This window comes from Grampus griseus (genome assembly GCF_964374135.1).
Source record: "Grampus griseus genome assembly, chromosome: 6".
Classification (NCBI taxonomy): Eukaryota; Metazoa; Chordata; class Mammalia; order Artiodactyla; family Delphinidae; genus Grampus; species Grampus griseus.
Genome location: NC_139000.1, coordinates 23,810,077 through 23,829,236, shown reverse-complemented (window position 1 = coordinate 23,829,236; position 19,160 = coordinate 23,810,077). Strand labels below are relative to the sequence as shown.

Sequence of the window (19,160 nt, the reverse complement as noted above, 5' to 3'; positions counted from 1 at the left end):
GAACACACGTTGCTGGCCCCCATCCCCGGAGGTTCTAAATCCATAGGTCTGGAATAAGGCCTGAAAACCTGCATTTCTAACAAGTTCCCAGGGGATGCTGACGCAGCCGATGCAGTATGTTCCCAGGGAACACACTCTGAGAATCACTGCTTAACACGACATCCCACCGACCAGCCAGCAAATGACCGAACACCCCCAGTGACAGCAACTCACTATGGACCCAGCAGCCCTTTCCAGTGGCTTCTGAGCCCCAATCCCAGAGCCCACCTTTCAGGAAAGGGACTCCAGTTGGCTCGCAGGAGAAGAGGTTAAAATGTTCCTGTCCACACAGAGGAAGCGGCAATACCATACTCGGAGGGGTGGTGGGAGGACTGCAGGAGACGGTGTCTGACACAGGGCGGGGACCTAGTGACTGTCCCCTCACCTGACTGCAGCCCCTCATCTGCAGCTCTCAACTGGACGGCACCCCTGATACCACCAGGTGGTCTGGGTCAGGATGTGCAGCTGCTTGGCGCCTTGGGCAAAGTCACAGATGAAGATGGTGACATATTTGCCCAGAAAAGGTGAGGGCTGGGCTCCCAAGGCTGGGGGCCACGACTGACCTCTGACCAAGATGTCACCCTGAAGCTAGGGACCTAGCAAAGCTAGAAGGGCAGTCTGGGAAGAGATCTCCTGGATGTGAACCACATTGCACCCATGGGCCAAAGTGAGCCCTGTGTTTACTGGTGTGTCTGCACAAGACTGGGTTAATTGTGCATCTGACATCATCAAGCACAGGAGGGAGAAGTCAATGACGAGGTTTCCCCGAGACCAGGCAAAGGGGACACTTTGCTGCCTGCCTTCCAAGAACCTGCCGGCAAGAGGACACTTTGCTCAGTCTTTGAACTCTGCAGCCAGAGTCCCAGCTGTGAAGGGTGTGGGGCGTGGTGGAAACAGCTCAGAGGCAGGAGGGCTTGACTACCAACTTGACCATATACTACCTGTGTGACCTGGGCAAGTCACTTCACTGTCCTGGGTCTCTGATGCCTTATCCACAAAAGGGAAACTGACAAAGATGAAACAAGATCATGGACACACAACAAATGACTATCCCATTCTTCTCCTCCCTTCTTCTTCTTTGTGCCTGAAATGATTCCCAAAGCAACCATAAAATTAGTTCTCAAAGAGCAGAGCCTCCAAGCAGGGCCACTGCAACACAACTCATGAGGCATCAATTCAAGGACAACTGCCGCAAGACACGTATTCAAGGCTCAAGCACGGGAAGAAGTACACAAGCTTTCACTGTGCAAACCCACAGAGGCTCTTAGCGATCATAGTCCAAGGCAAACCGGCTTCTTTGCGGCTGAACTAGAAGCATTTACTGATGGGCTGGGGGGAGGAGGGGACACGGAGAGACAATGTGACAAAAACTTCCCCATTTCTGTGTCCACATCTTCAGTTTGTCTTTGTACCTGACATAATGACTGCATCTTAAATTACACTAATGTTGTGGTTCCAACTCAGACAGGTAATTTCTCCAAGAAGGGTTCAAATGACAGCTGGTATTCTTGTCTGCTTCGGCGGCAGGGCAAGGCAAATGGCTCTCCTAGAGCTGGGTGATGCCTTCACCACTTGGGGGCAAGCAGAGTGGTGACCTCTGTGCCTCATCGTCATCTAATCATTTAGGACGTGTGCCAATGGCCTTAGGAAGAACCTCTCAGGTGGACTGACGGCCCCAGGTCTGACATGGATGCTTTCATCCCATTAACTGCACCCTGCCATCTACTGCTGGGCCACCAAGCCTGACAGTATGACCTCCTGGCAGCTCAGAAACTCTAGGGTGGACGCAACTTGGCAAGCTGGTGAAATACAGATTGGTCAAAGTGGACAGTCCATTTCCAAGTTCCCCAAAGCCATGAGGACCATAAGGACCACTGTATCAGGAAAATATGGATGTGAAGCACTTAGCATTGTATTTAGCACAGACGGTTACCTCCAACACAAGTACCTTCAGACCACATGGGCAGACTGCCCTTCAGCCAAAGTCCATTGGGGGGGGCGCTCTTCAATTTCATTCTGCACTTACTGAGCACCTATTATATGCCAAGCCCCCACTAGATAATAAGTACTAAAGTGGTAGATGGACCTAGAGTCTGTCATACACAGTGAAGTAAGTCAGGAAGAGAAAAACAAATACAGCATGCTAACGCATATATATGGAATCTAAAAAAAAAAAATGGTTCTGAAGAACCTAGGGGCAGGACAGGAATAAAGATGCAGATGTAGAGAATGGACTTGAGGACATGGGGCGGGGTTGGGGGTGGAAGGGTAAGCTGGGACGAAGTGAAAGAATAGCATGGACATATATACACTACCAAATGTAAAATAGATAGCTAGTGGGAAGCAGCTGCATCGCACAGGGAGATCAGCTCGGTGCTCTGTGACCACCTAGAGGGGTGGGATAGGGAGGGTGGGAGGGAGACACAAGAGGGAGGGGATATGGGGATATATGTATACATATAGCTGATTCACTTTGTTATACAGCAGCAACTAACAAAACAACGTAAAGCAATTATACTCCAATAAAGATGTAAATATATATATATATATATATAAATGAAAAAAAATAAGCAGTAAAGGTGACTAAGGAATGGAAGTATCAGGGAATGAGAGTAACCTGGTCACTAAAAACCTTCTTTATAAGTACAAACATGACAGAAAGAATATATGTACTAAAATTACCAAGTAGAAAATCATACAAAAAAATTTGTGTATGAGTCTGATCAGAACTACATTTTAAAAACTCAAACTCATAGACAGAAACTCTGCTTGTCTGTGGGTAGGACCGTAGGTTACTTTCTTCCTTCTACTTGTCTGATTGCTGTCCTGATATTCTATAATAAGCCTGTACTGATTTTATAATTTGAAAAGACTTAGATCAACTTTTAAAACTTGGTAAATACAAAAGTCAGAAGCCAAATCTTACTATGGCACTCAAAAATAGTTAGTAGTTATAAATGAATACATCATAATTCATTATCCCATAGAAGCCCTGATAAACGAGTCCGCAATATATGTCTATCCGACGCGCCGATGAAATTCCTTATATGCAGTTACACATTAGTATCCTTTTAATTAGTGCTGGCAACTTGAACAAGTGTTTCTTGCGCATGTTAAACTAAAAATCCACCAGTGCATCAGACAGATGGAACAGTCAACGCTGAGACACAGGCAACCCTCTTACCGTCCAATTCCCACCCACATGCTGATGACTCTCCCCTGTCAGTGCTTCCAGCCTGACCTGTCTGGTGGAGCCAGATCTCTACAGACTCAAGAAGCTCCCAGAGGCCCCACTGGCCCCTCTCAGCCAAGAGACCCTACACAGATGTCCCCCCACGGGAGCCCAACTCTTCTTCTAACCATTCACTGTCACCACCTCCCATCCTTGGTAGCAGCCTACGAGTCATCTCTGTCTCCTCTCTCAACACTGAGCCTAATGACCAGGTCCTTCTCCTTGTACCGCTGATGCTACTTTGGGGTGTGTGTTTAACGCCCAGCCTTAGTTTCGTTTTGTTACAGCTACACCTCCTCACTTCACCCCCAGCCCCAGTCTTGGTCTTGCCCCCATCCCTTCTCCCCATCACAATCACTGTGGCCTTTCTAAAATGCACGTCTGACCAGGCCTGCCTCCCGCTCAAGAGCCTTCAAAGACGCCGTGTTGACAGCACGAAGTTCATGCACTTTAAATGGGGTCGAGGTCACCCGCCGCTCCAGGTTTTTGAACTTGGCCCTCTGACACCAATCAACTGCTAGTGCCTCTCCACACTTTTCTACTTTGTGCCTTGGTTCCTCTGTTCATCTCCATCTACCCTTCCCCCGACAGGCCTCCACCTTCCAAGCCTCCTGCAGGGCTCTCTTCCTGAAGGAACCACAGTGTACTCTGTACGTACACACGGAGTATGTGATCCGGCCATGAGGCCCTCATGGGACTGAAAGCTACTTGGGGACGGAGACCAAACCAGAGCACTGTGCCTGGTACACAGGAGACCCTCATTTGTTGAAATGAAAAGCAACAACTTTAAAATGCTAATTACCACTAAGGAAAAATGTACCTTGTAGGCAGAGAGCGGCTAACTCCACAGCTGTTTCATATGGGCATTTCAACCTTGGAAGGGAAAAAAAGAAAAGAAATTAACTGTAAATATGAACTTTAATATTCATAACTATACAAAATGTCAGTAACATCATTTCTCAGGAGGTAGTGATATTCAGATAATGATTTTTGTTCTCGGTGGTTTCTACTTTTGCTGTCTACATTAAAAACTGCGAACAAGCTGACTTACACTCCCTGTTTCCCAAAGTCAGCTCTCATCATATGGTGAAATAACCCCATCTAGGTATAGCGCCTCTCAACTCTAAGTAGAGTGGGCAATTTTACTGAATCTGGCAAGAACTGGGAAGTTTGGGAAACTGAATGAAAAGCCTTCCCTTTGCCTTATTATTTTTCAACTTATTTTATCTTGGTCTAGTACATGCATCTTTTGAAGCTGCCTTCACTCTCTCTTGAAACGAGGTCATAGTGTTACAAATAAACAGAAACCATATCTAAGATGGCCAGGACAGCTGGATACACTCAAGCAATCGAATAACTGAGGCACCGCCACAGAGGTGTATTACTACAAATCCAGTGATCTCATTCATATTTACTATTACAAATTTAGTTAGAAAAATAATAATGACACACATTGGCCTAGCACTTCATAGTTTTCGAAGCCTTTTCATATATGTATATTATCCAGTTTGGTCAATGCATCAAGTGTGTCAACCCCCTAGGATGGGGGTTGCCTGTGCTCCCCATTCCCACCTCAGAAATGAGGAACTGAGTGTTCAAGTGTCCTGGCCACAGACGGCCAGCTGGTAGAGGCAACGCTGGGGCCGCCAGAACACCATTCTGCTAGGAATGCAGTAAACCAGGCTGACGTGCACGTAAACTGCAAAGTACTGTACAAACGCGAGGCATCGCCACTAATGTGTTTCCAGACCAAAGACAATCACCAGTTAAGAGGCTCTTAGTATGAGAAGCACAGTATGGAGAGAGAGAGAGAGAAATACACACACAATCAAAGATCCGTATTGCATGGCTGAATAAGGCAAATGTATACACTGTACAATCGACTTGTTCTATAGTGTACCTTCCACTAGGATTCTCATAGCACATGTTCTACAGAGAGCTTCCAAATTCGGAAATCACATTTTGAATCTCCTTCAGATTATATTCAAAATCAAAATGTATTCCTGTCAGTAATAGCAGGTATTGCTTTTTAGATTCAGTATATCTTAGTTTTTCATGTAACGGAAAACAGTCAATATGGCTGGTGAAAAAATGACACAACTGTAAAAGTTATGACTGATGAAATCTCATATCCTTAAAATACATACTGCCTGTGAAACCAACCATTTCAGTGCCAGTGGTTCTTGCGCTCAACAATCGTTGTATAGCCAGAGGCCTAGTGTTTAAAGACCGTTTTTAAGAGAGGAAAAGGAAATGAGATGAGATGTCTAAACCTCTTTCTACTAGAATCAGAACATAACCTCTTTACATGACTTAAATGCAGATGGTGATGAGTGAGACTTTTGGATGGTCCAAAAACTTGTCAGTGTATACATACTAATAACGTATCTTGCTTACAAATACGACAAAAGCCGTTATGAATGGGGCAGTGATGTGATCAGGGAGAGAATTATTCCCAGATACACATCACTTAAGATATTAAATGCTCTTGGAAATGCTTCAAGCCATATAGTAATCACGTGAAATAAGATGATGATGACTGTGATCCAAGTATTAGACTCACTTTACAATGCCTGGTGTACTTTTTTTGAATTTTGAAAAGGGAACAAGTGTAAAGAGTTAAAAAAAACACACACACAGTGAACTATTTAGAAAATATACTATGATCTATCCTGAGTTAAGAGTTAGAACAAAAACATACTTACTTTCCTGAAAGAATGTCATGCCTGAGTTGTAAAACAAACAGGTACCTGACAAACATATACAAAAGTCAAAAGAGGGTAACTCTTCCCCAGCCGCTTCCAGTCCCCAACTTCCCATCACAAATCCCACCCCACACACAGCCCGGAATTCTGCATTGTAAAAAGGGAGTCCAAATCAAATGAGAACTTGGGTGGAAGCATCTCCTCCTGTCTTCAGGAAGGCAGCCCAGAATCTAGCTAGGAAGGTGAGCGCATGGAGGAATTCGCAAGATACTTGGAGGATGGAACATGGAGCACTGCACAGTCCAATGACACCTCCACACACCCTTGGGGCTCCAGGAGAGAGAGAGACACACACACACACACATGCACACGCACGCAGGGCTCACACGCAGCATGCAACGTGTCCAATCCAACAGGCAGGGTAGAGCCACTGCATTGGGCCCTCAGCCTGCCCACCAGCAGATTCCAGAAAGGCTGCAGCTGATTGTATCAAAAAATTTACAGCTGACTGTAGTTAGCAACCACTGGAGGCTTTTTTTCTGATGCAGTTTAACTGCAGACTCTGCCTTTGAAAAAACAAAGTACACGTGCGCACACACACACACACACACACACACACACGAAACAAAAGTCCTGGAATTGGATGGCAGCTGGTCACAGGGGTAACGGAAAATGGGGAGGAAGGCAGCAAATAACACAAGTGCAGTTCACTGAAGTAAAAGATTAAGTAAGTGTTCTTTTTACCAGGAAGACGTGGGCATCAGAACCACTTACAGTGCTTTGTAAAAACCAAAGCTGCCCACGCTCCACTCCATACCTACAGAATGAGAAGCTTACACACAAGAGTGGTCCCCAGGAATCTGATTTGTTCAAAAGCCTCCCAGGTGTTTCTGATTCACAAACCCTGGTTAAGAATCACTGGCTCTGATGACAGCTAGAAGCAGCACACTTCATAAAGGACTCTAAAGAGAAACACTAGGATAATGTAATTTGTTTGAACTTTGAAAACAATGCACACGGTCACTCTCTGTGGAATGGATATAGGACAATGTGGGTGACGCAGACATGTGGGTGGTGGTGAAGGTTCTAGTACATTCCAGAATGTTACTACTTCTGAGAAGTGCTCAACCACCATTAAACTGAGTACTCACATCAAGGAGGACACAACGCTGACGTGGCCAGAACTTCCAATTCCTATAGGAAAACCTAACCACAGAAGCCCCCAGGCCGCTCCCATGGGGGACATGGCGATAAAGTCGGTCTTTAAAGTATTACTTAGGGGGTCACCTCCAAGCCAGCGGCCACCACCATGCATCACCCAGAAGCTTACATGTCACCACAACTGTCCATCACAGACAATGACAAGGAGATTCTGGGGACATCAAAAGCAGCAGAAGGCTGAGTAGAGAATCTCACTGATAGAAGGGTGGCTGGAGGGAAAGTCCACACGTAAAATGTTCTTTAAGCCTCTTTTGCTTTGACGCTATTTCTGAAGTCTAAGAGACAGGCAAGGGCAGGCGCACTATAAAAGAAATTCGGTGGGGCGGAAAGATACCGTGACGGAATTCTAACAACTTTGATATTATAACCATCAAGGGAATATTTTGCAGTTGCTTAAAAAAATAAGGTGGCAATTTTGGAGGCAGAGATGCTCTTCTAATATCTGCCTTCTCTTTTTGTATCTGAGACAAAATTAAAGTGCCATAGACCAACTAGCCAATCTACCCAAGGTCCAACAAAATAGGAACGTGACAAGAAAATAAATTTTAAAATTCTGATTCACTATGAAAAAGGTCCAGTCAAGCAAAGTGTGGATTTTCAACAGAATACAGAGATAAGCACACACAAAGTGCTAATAACAGTTGCTCGGAATATAAAGACAGCAGATGAAAGAGGCGGCAAACCCACAGTTTAGAAGACCCGTGGATTGTAAGTAAGGCAGGTGCTACGGGGTGTGGGTGGGTAGGAGGATCTTGTTTTGCATCTTGTCCTACCTTGTAAACTCTTCACGAAGGTTGTTCGGTTCTGAAGAATAATATTTAACTCGAAAGTGCAAAGCATAAGCAGGTCCAACTAAGCATTTGCAGATGGAAGGTTGAAGATGTTTTTCCCCAATTTTGAAGATCACAGAATGGACAAAAGGAAAAACATGTTAAATCTATTAACATATCCACCACGGACTCTGGGAGGTAACAACGGAACATACAAAGCTAGTAAGTTCTTTTCAATACTAGTTTGGAAAACTAAAATGGACTTCGGTTTTGACAAAAGATAGTTTAGCTAGTAATCTCATTCTGGAAAAAAACCCTCATCATCTAGATGAATTACTAAGAGCTAACCCTTTACTTTCACCCCTGATTGCCAAGATACTCCAAAGTGATACTAACTTTTAACAAAATACTAAGTGGGCTAAAGGAAAGTGACACATAAACAGTCAAGTGTTCTGTAATCTAAAAATACTACGGTAGGGCTTCCCTGGTGGCGCAGTGGTTGAGAGTCCGCGTGCCGATGCAGGGGACACGGGTTCGTGCCCCGGTCTGGGAAGATCCCACATGCCGCAGAGCGGCTGGGCCCGTGAGCCATGGCCGCTGAGCCTGCGCGTCCGGAGCCTGTGCTCCGCAACGGGAGAGGCCACAACAATGAGAGGCCCGCGTACCACAAAAAAAAAAAAAAAACCTACGGTAAAAAAAACCCTTAAAAGTATTAAATTAAAAAAAATTACTCATACATAAACCACACTGAAGAAATCTGGTTACCACAACTATAAAATCAGAGAGCTGGACCAGACTGTCAAAGATCCTTCCTGCTCTCCCATTCTCTGAATCTACTTCATAACTCACGAGAAAATGAATGTCACAGGTATAAAGTCATGTTTCTGAACAGCATATTTATCAGTCCTCATTGGGAGAAGTGTCTGATTTCAAATGAGGGCTTAGTCTGTTTTTTCACATCTACTAAAAACTCTTATTCAAATTTTAAACTCTAATATTTAGCCAGCCTTAGGAAATTAAAAGTCATCCTTAAAATTGAATCCATTTGAAAACGCTCCCAAGTTCTAATGAAAATGTAATACCTCAAAGCATTGGCAAAGGAGTTTACTCTCTGATAAAAGAAGGTAGTAAACTAAATTCTGCTTACTTACTTTTCATCTGCTTTTTTATGGGTTTGGAATGATCCAGCCAGTGCTGAAAGAAAGAAAAAAAGTTTTTCTTAGAAATAGTTCATCAGTAAGATTACACAGTCCCTTGGAGTTACCCTGCCCTACAACTCTTAGTAATTAAAACCAGGGATTGTACCAGATCACGAGCTCTTAGGCTGGGGATCTGCAAACAGCTTGGAATGGTATAAAAATACCTGTGCTACATGAAAAGATGCTCAACATCACTAATTATGAGACAAATACAAATCAAAACCACAACAAGGTATCACCTCACACGGGTCAGAATGGGCATCAACAAAAAGTCTACACATAATAAATGCTGGAGAGGATAAGGGAAAAGTGAACCCTCATATACTGCTGGTGGGAATGTAAATTGGAGCAGCCACTATGGAGAACAATACGGAGGTCCCTTAAAAAATGAAAAATAGAACCATTTGATCCAGCAATTCTACTCCTGGGTATATATCCAAAAAAACTGAAAACATTAATTCGAAAAGATACACACACCTCAATGTTCATAGCAGCACTATTTATAATAGCCAAGCCAAGTGCCCATCAGCAGATGACTGGTTTAAGAAGATGTGTGTGTGTGTGTGTGTGTGTGTGTGTGTGTGTGTGTGTGTAACAGACTATTATTTAGCCATAAAAAAGAATGAAATATTGCCATTTGCAGCAGCATGGATGGACCTAGAGATTATCATACGAAGTGAAGTAAGTCACAGAAAGACAACTATTACATGATATCACTTATATGTGGAATCTAAAAAATAATACAAATGAATCTATATACAAAATGGAAACAGACTCACAAAAATAGTAAACAAACTTATGGTTACCAAAGGGGGAAGGGGAGAGGGATAAATTAGGAGTTTGGGATTAAACTACAGATGCAAACTACTATACATAAACTAGATAAGCAACAAAGATTTACTGTATAGCACAGGGAACCATATTCAATATTTTGTAACAACCTATAATGGAAAATAATCTGAAAAAATATATATATATAACTGAATCACTTTGCTGTACACCTGAAACTAACACAACATTATAAATAAACTATACTTCAATTAAAAAAAAGAAAAAATATCTGTGCTTATGCACATTAAGAGCATTTCTCCTGGGGAGAGTTAGCTTTCCAAAGAGGTACCTAAAATAACCTAACATCCTTTACCTCATTGATCTATAAAGTCCCTTCTAGTCAGCGGAGCCACCAACTGCCTTTTCCTTCTGAGTTTTCTCAAGTTACAACCAAGTCTCCGTTAATCTAGTAATGACTACAAGCCCCGCCGTCGAAAATCTCTGCTCATACACAGGTCTTGGCATTCTGTCGCCCTAAACTCTAAAATTTAAAACTAAAATTCATGACTCTTTAAATGACCCGCACTGAAGATGGAAAGACAGGAGGGGATTTGCCTGAGAGAATTCTGCTCTGGTCCATGAAGGCATTTCAACTTCCTCTAGTTTTCACCAGAAACACCACTTCAGTCTTATCCATCCAAGGAAACTGCAAAACCATTTCCCTCATTTAAACGTTCAAGTTGTTGACACTACAGTCCTGAGGAGCCTCAAGAGCTTGACTTCCATGGAAAGCAACATTTAGGAACATGAAACTGTGAGCCCCTCCAGGTGAACACGAGCCTCGAAGGGCAGGGACCACACACTCAATCATCTCTGAGTTTCCTGTGCCAAACACAGAGCCTGGCACCCAGCAGGCCCTTATCAGATGCTTGAGAAATACATGTTCAACATAATTTTTTAAATGAGGCAAATAGAGACCTTCCCATCCCTTTATGTAAATCCCATGCACGTGGAACATCGCTGTTAGAACAACACAGCCCGCAGCAGGTTTCTCACTAGCTGTTCAAAATCTGAGGCCATTCTGCTGACCGTCAAGATACTTGCAGAAGCAATCTAAACTCTGCACATTCTAATAATGAGAAAGGGTGGGACTAAGTGAGTACAGTGCACTCTACCACTCACCAAAGAGCCCACTCTGACTGTGTGGGAGGAGGGGGATAAGGAAACACAGAAGCAAATAAGAGATGAATTGTAATACCATAAGCTGGGAGCAGTGCAATGGGAGACCGTGGGCTCTGTCAACCCCACTCCCCAGCTAGGCAACCGTGTGATCAAAGCACCGGATCCCCATAGCCGGATGCCTATCTCAAAGGCTCGTGGACAGGATGCTTTATCTCACTGTTCATAGCTTTGAATGGAAAATGACCTAACTGTCCATCAATAAAGATGGATTAAAACAATGGCTCCTCCATATAATGAAATACTATTCAGCCTTTAAAACTATTTAGGCCTATATTTATTGACGTGGCAAGAGATCCACGGCACAATGTGAGATAGAAAAAAAAAGGCAGGTGGGATCCCTTTATAGAAAATTATTATTTCCTATCAACATGTCTAGAAGAATTTATAGAGGTTATTTCTGAATGTGGGACTGAGAATGACGTCTACTGTTTTTCTTTTTAAATTTTCTGCATAGTTTTTTTCCTTTGAACGGGAATATTATTTTCACGGTGTGGGGAGGTGGGCTGGGTTGCCAACTTCCATCATTCATTCATCACTTGCCTAGCGGGCAGTTTCTGATGATCAATTTGTATCATTAGAATTCAGTCTCACTGCTGCCCTCAACGAAGCTGGAAATGCTGGACCTTAGCCCCTGGGAGGACAGATAAAGACTTGATACAAACATAATATTTACCTTCCTGCCAAAGTAAGTATCATGCTAATGGCTTGGCTAAACCTGTTCTTCGCCTCACTTTCAAATCAATTTATACTTAGCAGGCAAGGAAAGTTCTCCCTCCAACCAGCCTTCTAATCTTATTAGCCCCAGAGGCTCAGAGATTAAAGGAGCTTGTCCCATCTCTTTCCCTTCTCAAGTCTCCTTATTGTATTTGGAATAGAACAAACTTCAGCCCACTGTTCCTCTCCCTCTACTGTCAAACTCTAATCTTGATCCAGGCCCAACCTGTGTCATTTCCTCAGCTGTGGTTTTCAACCCTGGCTGTGTGTTTCAATCACAAATGCCCAGGTCCCACCCAAGATCATTAAACAGAATCTCAGATCGTTAGTGTTTTTTAAAGGCCCCCAGGGTCCCATTAAGTATTTAGTGTTGAAGTTTTCCTGCATCCTCTCCTACCCAAGAATATGTCCTAATAATGATCCTGGGGAAATATCCACGACCCCTTCTGAAAACTGCTGTCTAAAATCTCAAGCAATTTCAGGGTTTATTAGCCAGATGTCTACAACCCGTGTTAACTGACAGGCAGATCATGGCTAGATGCTCCTCCTGGACAGCAGACGCCTTTCCCTCTGACCACACTGCTAAAGAAGCCCCCCTATCAGGGACTTCCCTGGCGGTCCAGTGGTTAAGACTTCACCTTCCAATGCAGGGGTGTGGGTTCGGTCCCTGGTCGGGGAGATAAGATCCCACGTGCCTTGCGGCCAAAAAAACCCCAAAACATAAGCAGTATTGTAACAAATTCAGTGAAGACTTTAAAAATGGTCCGCATCAAAAAAAAAAAAAATCTAAAAACAGAGAAGCCCCCTTATCCATGAGTGCTGGCCTCCATCCTTCCCGCCTAGCCACCAGCCACAGAGCCCCGCACAGAGCAGGACCCGCCAGGATTGAGGCCTGTGAAAAGTCTGGGGCTCACAAAGCCGAGAAGAGAATCAGAAACGGCTCCATTTAAAGAGCTCCTTGACCCTGTGGTGTTCAGATCAGGTTTGCTCATCTGCATCAGAGGTGCTAAGAAATCCAGTCACAAGCCTAAAATGAGAGATGATAAAATCTATCTTGTATCCAACCAGCTCAAAATGACCCGACTTTTCTTCTTAGCTGTAGGAGCTGACCAGACTCGGATCACTCATGCTTAATCCCATAAGACCACCCTGGGACTTGAAGACGCTGGGGGCACTCAGGCCCCATGTGGCATTTAATAAATTATATCCTATACTTGGCTTGAAGCCCTATTCAGCAGCAGCAGGACCTGTCTTGGATGTTCACCTGCATTCGACTAAGTACGGCCAGGCCGCCTGTCGGCAGAGGCCAAGGCAAATGTCTCCAGCCCTCTTAACAGACCATTAAACCAGTCACCGGAAACAGACAGGTGCCTTGCTGAGTTCAAAGGGCAAGACATTTAACTCAAACACTCTAACAGGTATTAGGTGGTTTCTGATCTGAATTTCTCATCCGAGTCCATCTGGCAAAACCCTTCCCACAAATCGAGATGTGAGATGATCCGGCAAAGCCCATCTGTTCTGATAGTACATCAGCTCTAGAATTAGAACATACATAAGGCTGGTTAGAGAAGTTAATTGTCTAAAATCTACACAGAAGCACTTGAATCACAATGGCCAGGAGAAGCTCAGGGGTTGAAGAGGGTCTAAAAACTCTGCCTGTACAACCCTGGGCCATCACGTTTGAGTGATGGAACTCATAAGTGGCTTTCTAGTACCTTTAGATTTTCTTGGCTTGTAAAAAGTGTCTTGTAAAAAGTTTGCATTTAAATTAGCGCTGGAAGGAATCTGAGAGATAATCATATCCAAAGGATGTAAAGAGAAAGAAGAGAATGAACACTTTTGGAGCTTATTGTGTGTGATGTTGTGACTCATAATAAGAAATGTATATATTCGGTCTTTGTCGGTTTCTGGCACAAAGCTCCTAAAACCCTTGTAATTTCCTAAGTGGTAACAGCAGTGAAAGTGTCTTAACATTCATAATGAAACCCTTTCAATGATACCTGAGTTTACGTGAATGAGGTGACTTTGGGAAAGCACCTAAGGATGGGGTTTGTTGCCAGGGAAACCAAACACATGATTGATTACAGGGTTAGAACTTTCAGTCGCCCGCCACCTCCCCAACCTCTGGGAAGGGGAGAGGGGCTGGAGGTTGGATCAATCACCAATGGCCGATGATTTAATCCATCATGTCTATGTAATGCAGCCTCCGTAAAACCCCAAAAGGACAAGGTTCATAGACCTTCTGGGTTGGTGAACACACGGAGATTTGGGAGGAGCGGCGTGTTCAGAGACGGCATGAAAGCTCCACACCTCCCCACCCCCTATACCTTGCCCTATGCATCTGTTTCAAGTGGCTGTTCCCGAGTTACATCCTTTTACAGTAAACTGGTAACCTAGTAAGTAAACTGTCCCCCTGATTTCTGCGATTGGCTCCAGCAAATTAAACCCACGGAGCGGGTCATGGGAAACTCCTACCTATAGCCAGTAGGTCAGAAGCACAGGTGACAACGTGGACTTGGGATTAGCACCTGAAGTGTGTGTGTATGTGCGGTGCGGGGGTTGGTGGGGAGTCTGAGGGAGCAAGCCCTTAATCCGACACTGTCTTCAGGCAGACAGTGTCAGAATCCATTGCTTGTAGTGTTGGAAAAAACACCCCTTACATTATGTCACATCCATCCCTTTCTCAGGCTTCGAGCAGAGGAAGGTGGCCGTGGAGAGGGCTCAAGGTACCCTGGGTCACAGCGCTAATGAAGCAGGATTCTAATTCAGGCTGTGTCAGCATCCGGTGCTCTGGGTCTCCGCACCACACCCCAGCAGGACACACCTCCTCTGCCTACCGGAGGGATCTCTCCTCATCCTCCAGCATGAAGCCCCGTCAACCCATTCATGCCAGCTACTCGAGCTTTCCTTGGGGATTCATTTAAATCAATTGCAGAGACCCCTTCCCTTTATCAATAGCTACCCATTCAGCGCCAATACCTGCACGTGGACAGGAAAACACTCGCTCTGCCAACATTCAGAAGCAGGCTGCTGGGAGGCCTGAGGCATTTCTTGAGCTGTTGCACACGTCTTTGAGAAGGAGGCAGGAGATCAGAGTTCAAGTCCCAGTCCTGCCACTTGCCTGGCATGTGGCCAGGAGCAAGCCCCCTGCCCCATCCCCTCAGCTTCCTCATCTGTGCACTGAGCGGTCCCCTAACACAAGAATCAACTCAGTGTCCATGGCAACTGTAATGAACTGTTCAAATGAAAGGAAGGGTTTAAGATGCTTTCTCTGACAGTAACATGTCCCACTACTAGTGTTTTTTTGTTTGTTTGTTTTTAACATCTTTATTGGAGTATAACTGCTTTACAATGGTGTGTTAGTTTCTGCTTTACAACAAAATGAATCAGTTATATATATAGATATGTTCCCATATCCCTTCCCTCTTGCGTCTCCCTCCCTACCACTACTAGTGTTTATACTCTCCAACCCTAACCCCACATACATCTGAAACGGTAGGAGCGCCGGCAGTGTCCACACAAGTGGCAAATGTGATGACATTCCAGGCACCCATCAGGGTGAAGCCACAACAGTCCCTCTGGCGTCCACAGAGTCCTTCCAGCAGTCACCATGTCTGTGTGTCAACCTCCCCTCACAGCCCTGGGCCTCTAATCACCCATCTACCCAATTCCGTGCTGCAAAAACCAGATGAAAAACACCTCACAAGTCTGAGACAAAGGCCCAAAACCACCTTTTCCAGATTCCTTGCTGCAAAACGGACCACCATGAAATGCTCCCTTTTCACGCTGGGTGGGGCTTTGGAAGGGACTGAGGATGGCTACACCTACCCTGTAGAACGCCCACCCCGAGATGGGGACGGAGACTTCTGCTTGGTGGGGCTATGGTTACTCCAGCCCCAAATCCCTGCCGCTCCTCTGCCTGGCAAAGTCCTCTCATCCTCTGTGGCTGCGGCCCACCCCATGTTCGCCCTTTCCCTCTGATACCCTGATCACCTCATCAGCAACACTCAGCCTCCGGGCTCACAGACGGGAGGGCAGTGAACAGTACGGTCTATAACCGTGAACAGTATAGTCTGAGACTTAACTTTCCAGGTTTCAGGATCTTAACACTGAAATTCTGGGATTGGTTTTCTGCTCCAAGACTCTGAGTCCTAAGATACTTTAAGTACACTAACTGTGGTGGATATTTTATTGGGTAATTTTATATTTATCATTAAAAAAAAAAAACTGAGCCCCCAGTTTTCCAAGGGACCACTTGTCTGTCTCCCTCACCAGAATGTGGCAGGTGGGGACACTGTCCAGCCTACCTCTGCACCACAGAGCTTGCCACTGAGTAAGCTCCAAGTCAAAGTTTGCTGAATGGCTACTGACTGAATGTTTTCTTTCCACAGGTGTGGCTGTGTGGGGGTGGGTGTGATGTTCCCTTGTGTAATGGAGTCAGTATAACCCAGTGGAAAGTGCTGGCCTTTGGAATGAGAGACCAGGTTCTGAATCCCGGCTCTGTCCCTTACTTTAGCCTTTACAAGGTTTCTAGTGAGCCTCAGCTTCTTCATCTGTGAAATGGGTCTGCTTTATGGCCAGCTTTACAGATCAACGCTGAATGTTAAACAAGAGTTATATAATGCCTCTAGTTTGATACCTGCCTCAGAGCTCATCAGAGTAGAAACTCAGTAAACAGCATCTACCAGAACAGTCTAAGAAAGCTGGGTGGGTGTAGGCCAGAGCCCTGGGCTCTCGGAAGAAAGCTTTGATATGTACAAATAGAACCCCTGCCCCTGCTTTGAGCTGTGTCAAAGTGAGAGCTACAGAGTGGGTTCCTGGGTGGCTTTCCTGCTTTGATATAGAAAAGGGAAAGAGGAGGTCCCCAGCCCCAACTGCTAAAAATAGGCAAAGCCAATAGACTTTGACCTTGTTTCAGGGCTGGGTTGCGCACTATGGAAACCAGGCTTGGCTTTCTGCAGCAAGCTGGGAATATAAGCTGGGGATGCAGACAGCCAAGAGCCCTGGAACCCCCAGCCCTCTGATTTGCATATTAGGGGCTGGGTGGGGACATCATTCCTTGCAGGAGCCTCGATTATGGGGCAATAAGCCAATGGCCAAGTGGACCGTTCCCTTCTGAGCCCCCATCTATCACACCTGCCACCAGATGCTTTGTCCCAGGCCTTTGGGAAAAATCATTGGCTCAGCGAACTTTCCCAGAGGTCTCATCTAAATCGCTAAGGTCTCTCCCACGGACAGGGCAGCCTTGAGGTTCCAGCTAACCTCAGGGCATCAGCTCTGGGGGCCATGATGACATCTGGTCCCCCCCGGCCTGCCCAGCTGGGAAGAAGTGAGACCCACACCCATGCTGGATTACAAAACCCTTTCTCTTCCATTAACTCAGTCCTTCAATTTCCCTCTGAAATGGATGTTACTACATTCACCTTGGTGTTAGGAAAACTGAGGTTCCAGAGTACAGTGTACCGAAAAGAACACTTAAAACCCGAAATCGGAAAACCTGGGTTCGCCCACAAGCTGCGCTACTCGCTGAGTGACCTGCCAAGGTCTAAGGACTTTGGTTTCACCACCAGAGATGGAGAAATTTGACAAATGGCTCCTAAGGTCCCTTCCGGGGCTAAGGACGAAAGTTCTAGGTTGTATGCCTTTGTCACCAATAGTCACCAAGCTAAGAAGAGGAGGACCTAAGTCTTAGGATCTAATCAGAAAGGTTTGTTCATATACACAAATAATGACCCTGAGGCCAAATGAGCAAACTGCCAGGGAGGGAAAAATAAGCTCAGGTCTACATAGAGGAAGAAAAACATTTTGGGAGTTGAGGACACGCTGCACAAAGGGCTGTCATCAGAGGTGGTCTTGAACGATGGCCAGAAGTTTAAACGGGATGAGAAAGGGTGTCCCGGGAGGGGAACCAGCACAAGCAAGGCGCGGGCAGTACCAGACCCAGCCTACAATGAGCCCAGCTTAGATGTCAAACCGATGAGCAGAAGAGGCCTGGGAGCTGTTGCTGCCCCACATCTCTAGGATCCTCAGAGTTCGGCAGACGAGGACCCTACGCCTGCTCCTGTGGGGAAGAAAAGCGCATCATATTCACAGAGCTGCATGCTTGAAAGGCTTTAGCACCTGCAGAATCTGAGCGTCTGCAGGTGTATGGCCTGGGAAGGACGCCTGGATCTCACCGTGAACATCCCTCCCGCTGCACAGGGCCAGGGCACCAGCGGACGGGAAAGCCCGGCAGCCAAGTGAGCAGAGGCTCACAGCAGAGCCTTTCATAGTGGAGTCACATCCTCGGCTTTCTGGGAACCCGTGTGGCTGGAAAGCAGTCGCCTGGGGATGAGGACACGCCACCAGAACAACAGGTACTTGGCTCTAATGGCAGAAATAACAGGTACCTTCTCCCTGACTAGAGAAGATTTGTGGGGCAGACACGCCTGCCTCTTCTTTAGACTCAGATCACTGGACATTAGAACTAGAAGAGCTCTTGGGAGAACAGGTCCAAGAACCCCATTTTAGGGATTTTCCTGGCAGTCCAGTGGTTAAGACTCCATGCTTCCACTGCAGGGGGCGCGGGTTTGATCCTTGGTCGGGGAACTAAGATTACACATGCTGCCTAGGGTGGTCAAAAGAAAAAAAAACAGGCGCTTCCCTGCTGGCGCAGTGGTTAAGAATCCACCTGTCAATGCAGGGGACACAGGTTCAATCCCTGGTCCGGGAAGATCCCACGTGCCGCGGAGCAACTAAGCCTGTGCACCACAACTACTAAGCCTGCGCTCTAGAGCCTGCGAGCCACAACTACTGAAGCCGGCAGGCCTAGAGCCTGTGCTCTTCAAGAGAAGACACCGCAACGAGAAGCCCGTGCACTGCAACGAAGAGTAGCCCCCACTCGCCGCAACTAGAAAAAGCCCGCGCAGCAATGAAGAAACAACACAGCCAAAAATAAGTAAACAAATAAAAGAGCCTCATTTTACAGATGAGGAAACTGAGCCCAAGGGAGAAAAGGTGGCTTATCTAAAGCCCATCAAATGAGTTGGGGCAGAACCAAGAGTAAGGTCCAGGTCTGACTCAGTCCAGGGCCATAAACAATCTGAAGCCAAAGATACCACACATGTTAGGACAACAGGAGAAGGCAGAAGAGAGAAGAGTTTCCGGGATGAGGAGGGCTGGCAAGTGTCAGATGCTGGGGACAGCAAGGAGGACTCTGAACTCAGCACCCAGGAAGCAACCGGAAATGGAACTCTGACGCAGGTGTAGTGAGTAAATGCTGGAGAAA

At 45.7% G+C, this 19,160-nt stretch overlaps 1 protein-coding gene across 4 annotated transcripts in view; it reads right to left on the bottom strand.

Annotated features, from left to right (window-relative positions):
* The window catches only part of EPB41L4B (erythrocyte membrane protein band 4.1 like 4B), a gene marked incomplete at its 5' end in the record, with an annotated part of 140,525 nt that overhangs the window by 79,053 nt on the left and 42,312 nt on the right, over positions 1-19,160 (bottom strand). For all 4 annotated transcript variants that reach the window (XM_082656502.1, XM_082656501.1, XM_082656503.1 and 1 more), the window contains 4 exons: positions 4,092-4,144; positions 5,977-6,021; positions 7,971-8,049; positions 9,119-9,161. In XM_082656502.1, coding sequence (XP_082512628.1) covers positions 4,092-4,144; positions 5,977-6,021; positions 7,971-8,049; positions 9,119-9,161 — 220 coding nt within the window. The remainder of the gene's footprint in view (positions 1-4,091; positions 4,145-5,976; positions 6,022-7,970; positions 8,050-9,118; positions 9,162-19,160) is intronic.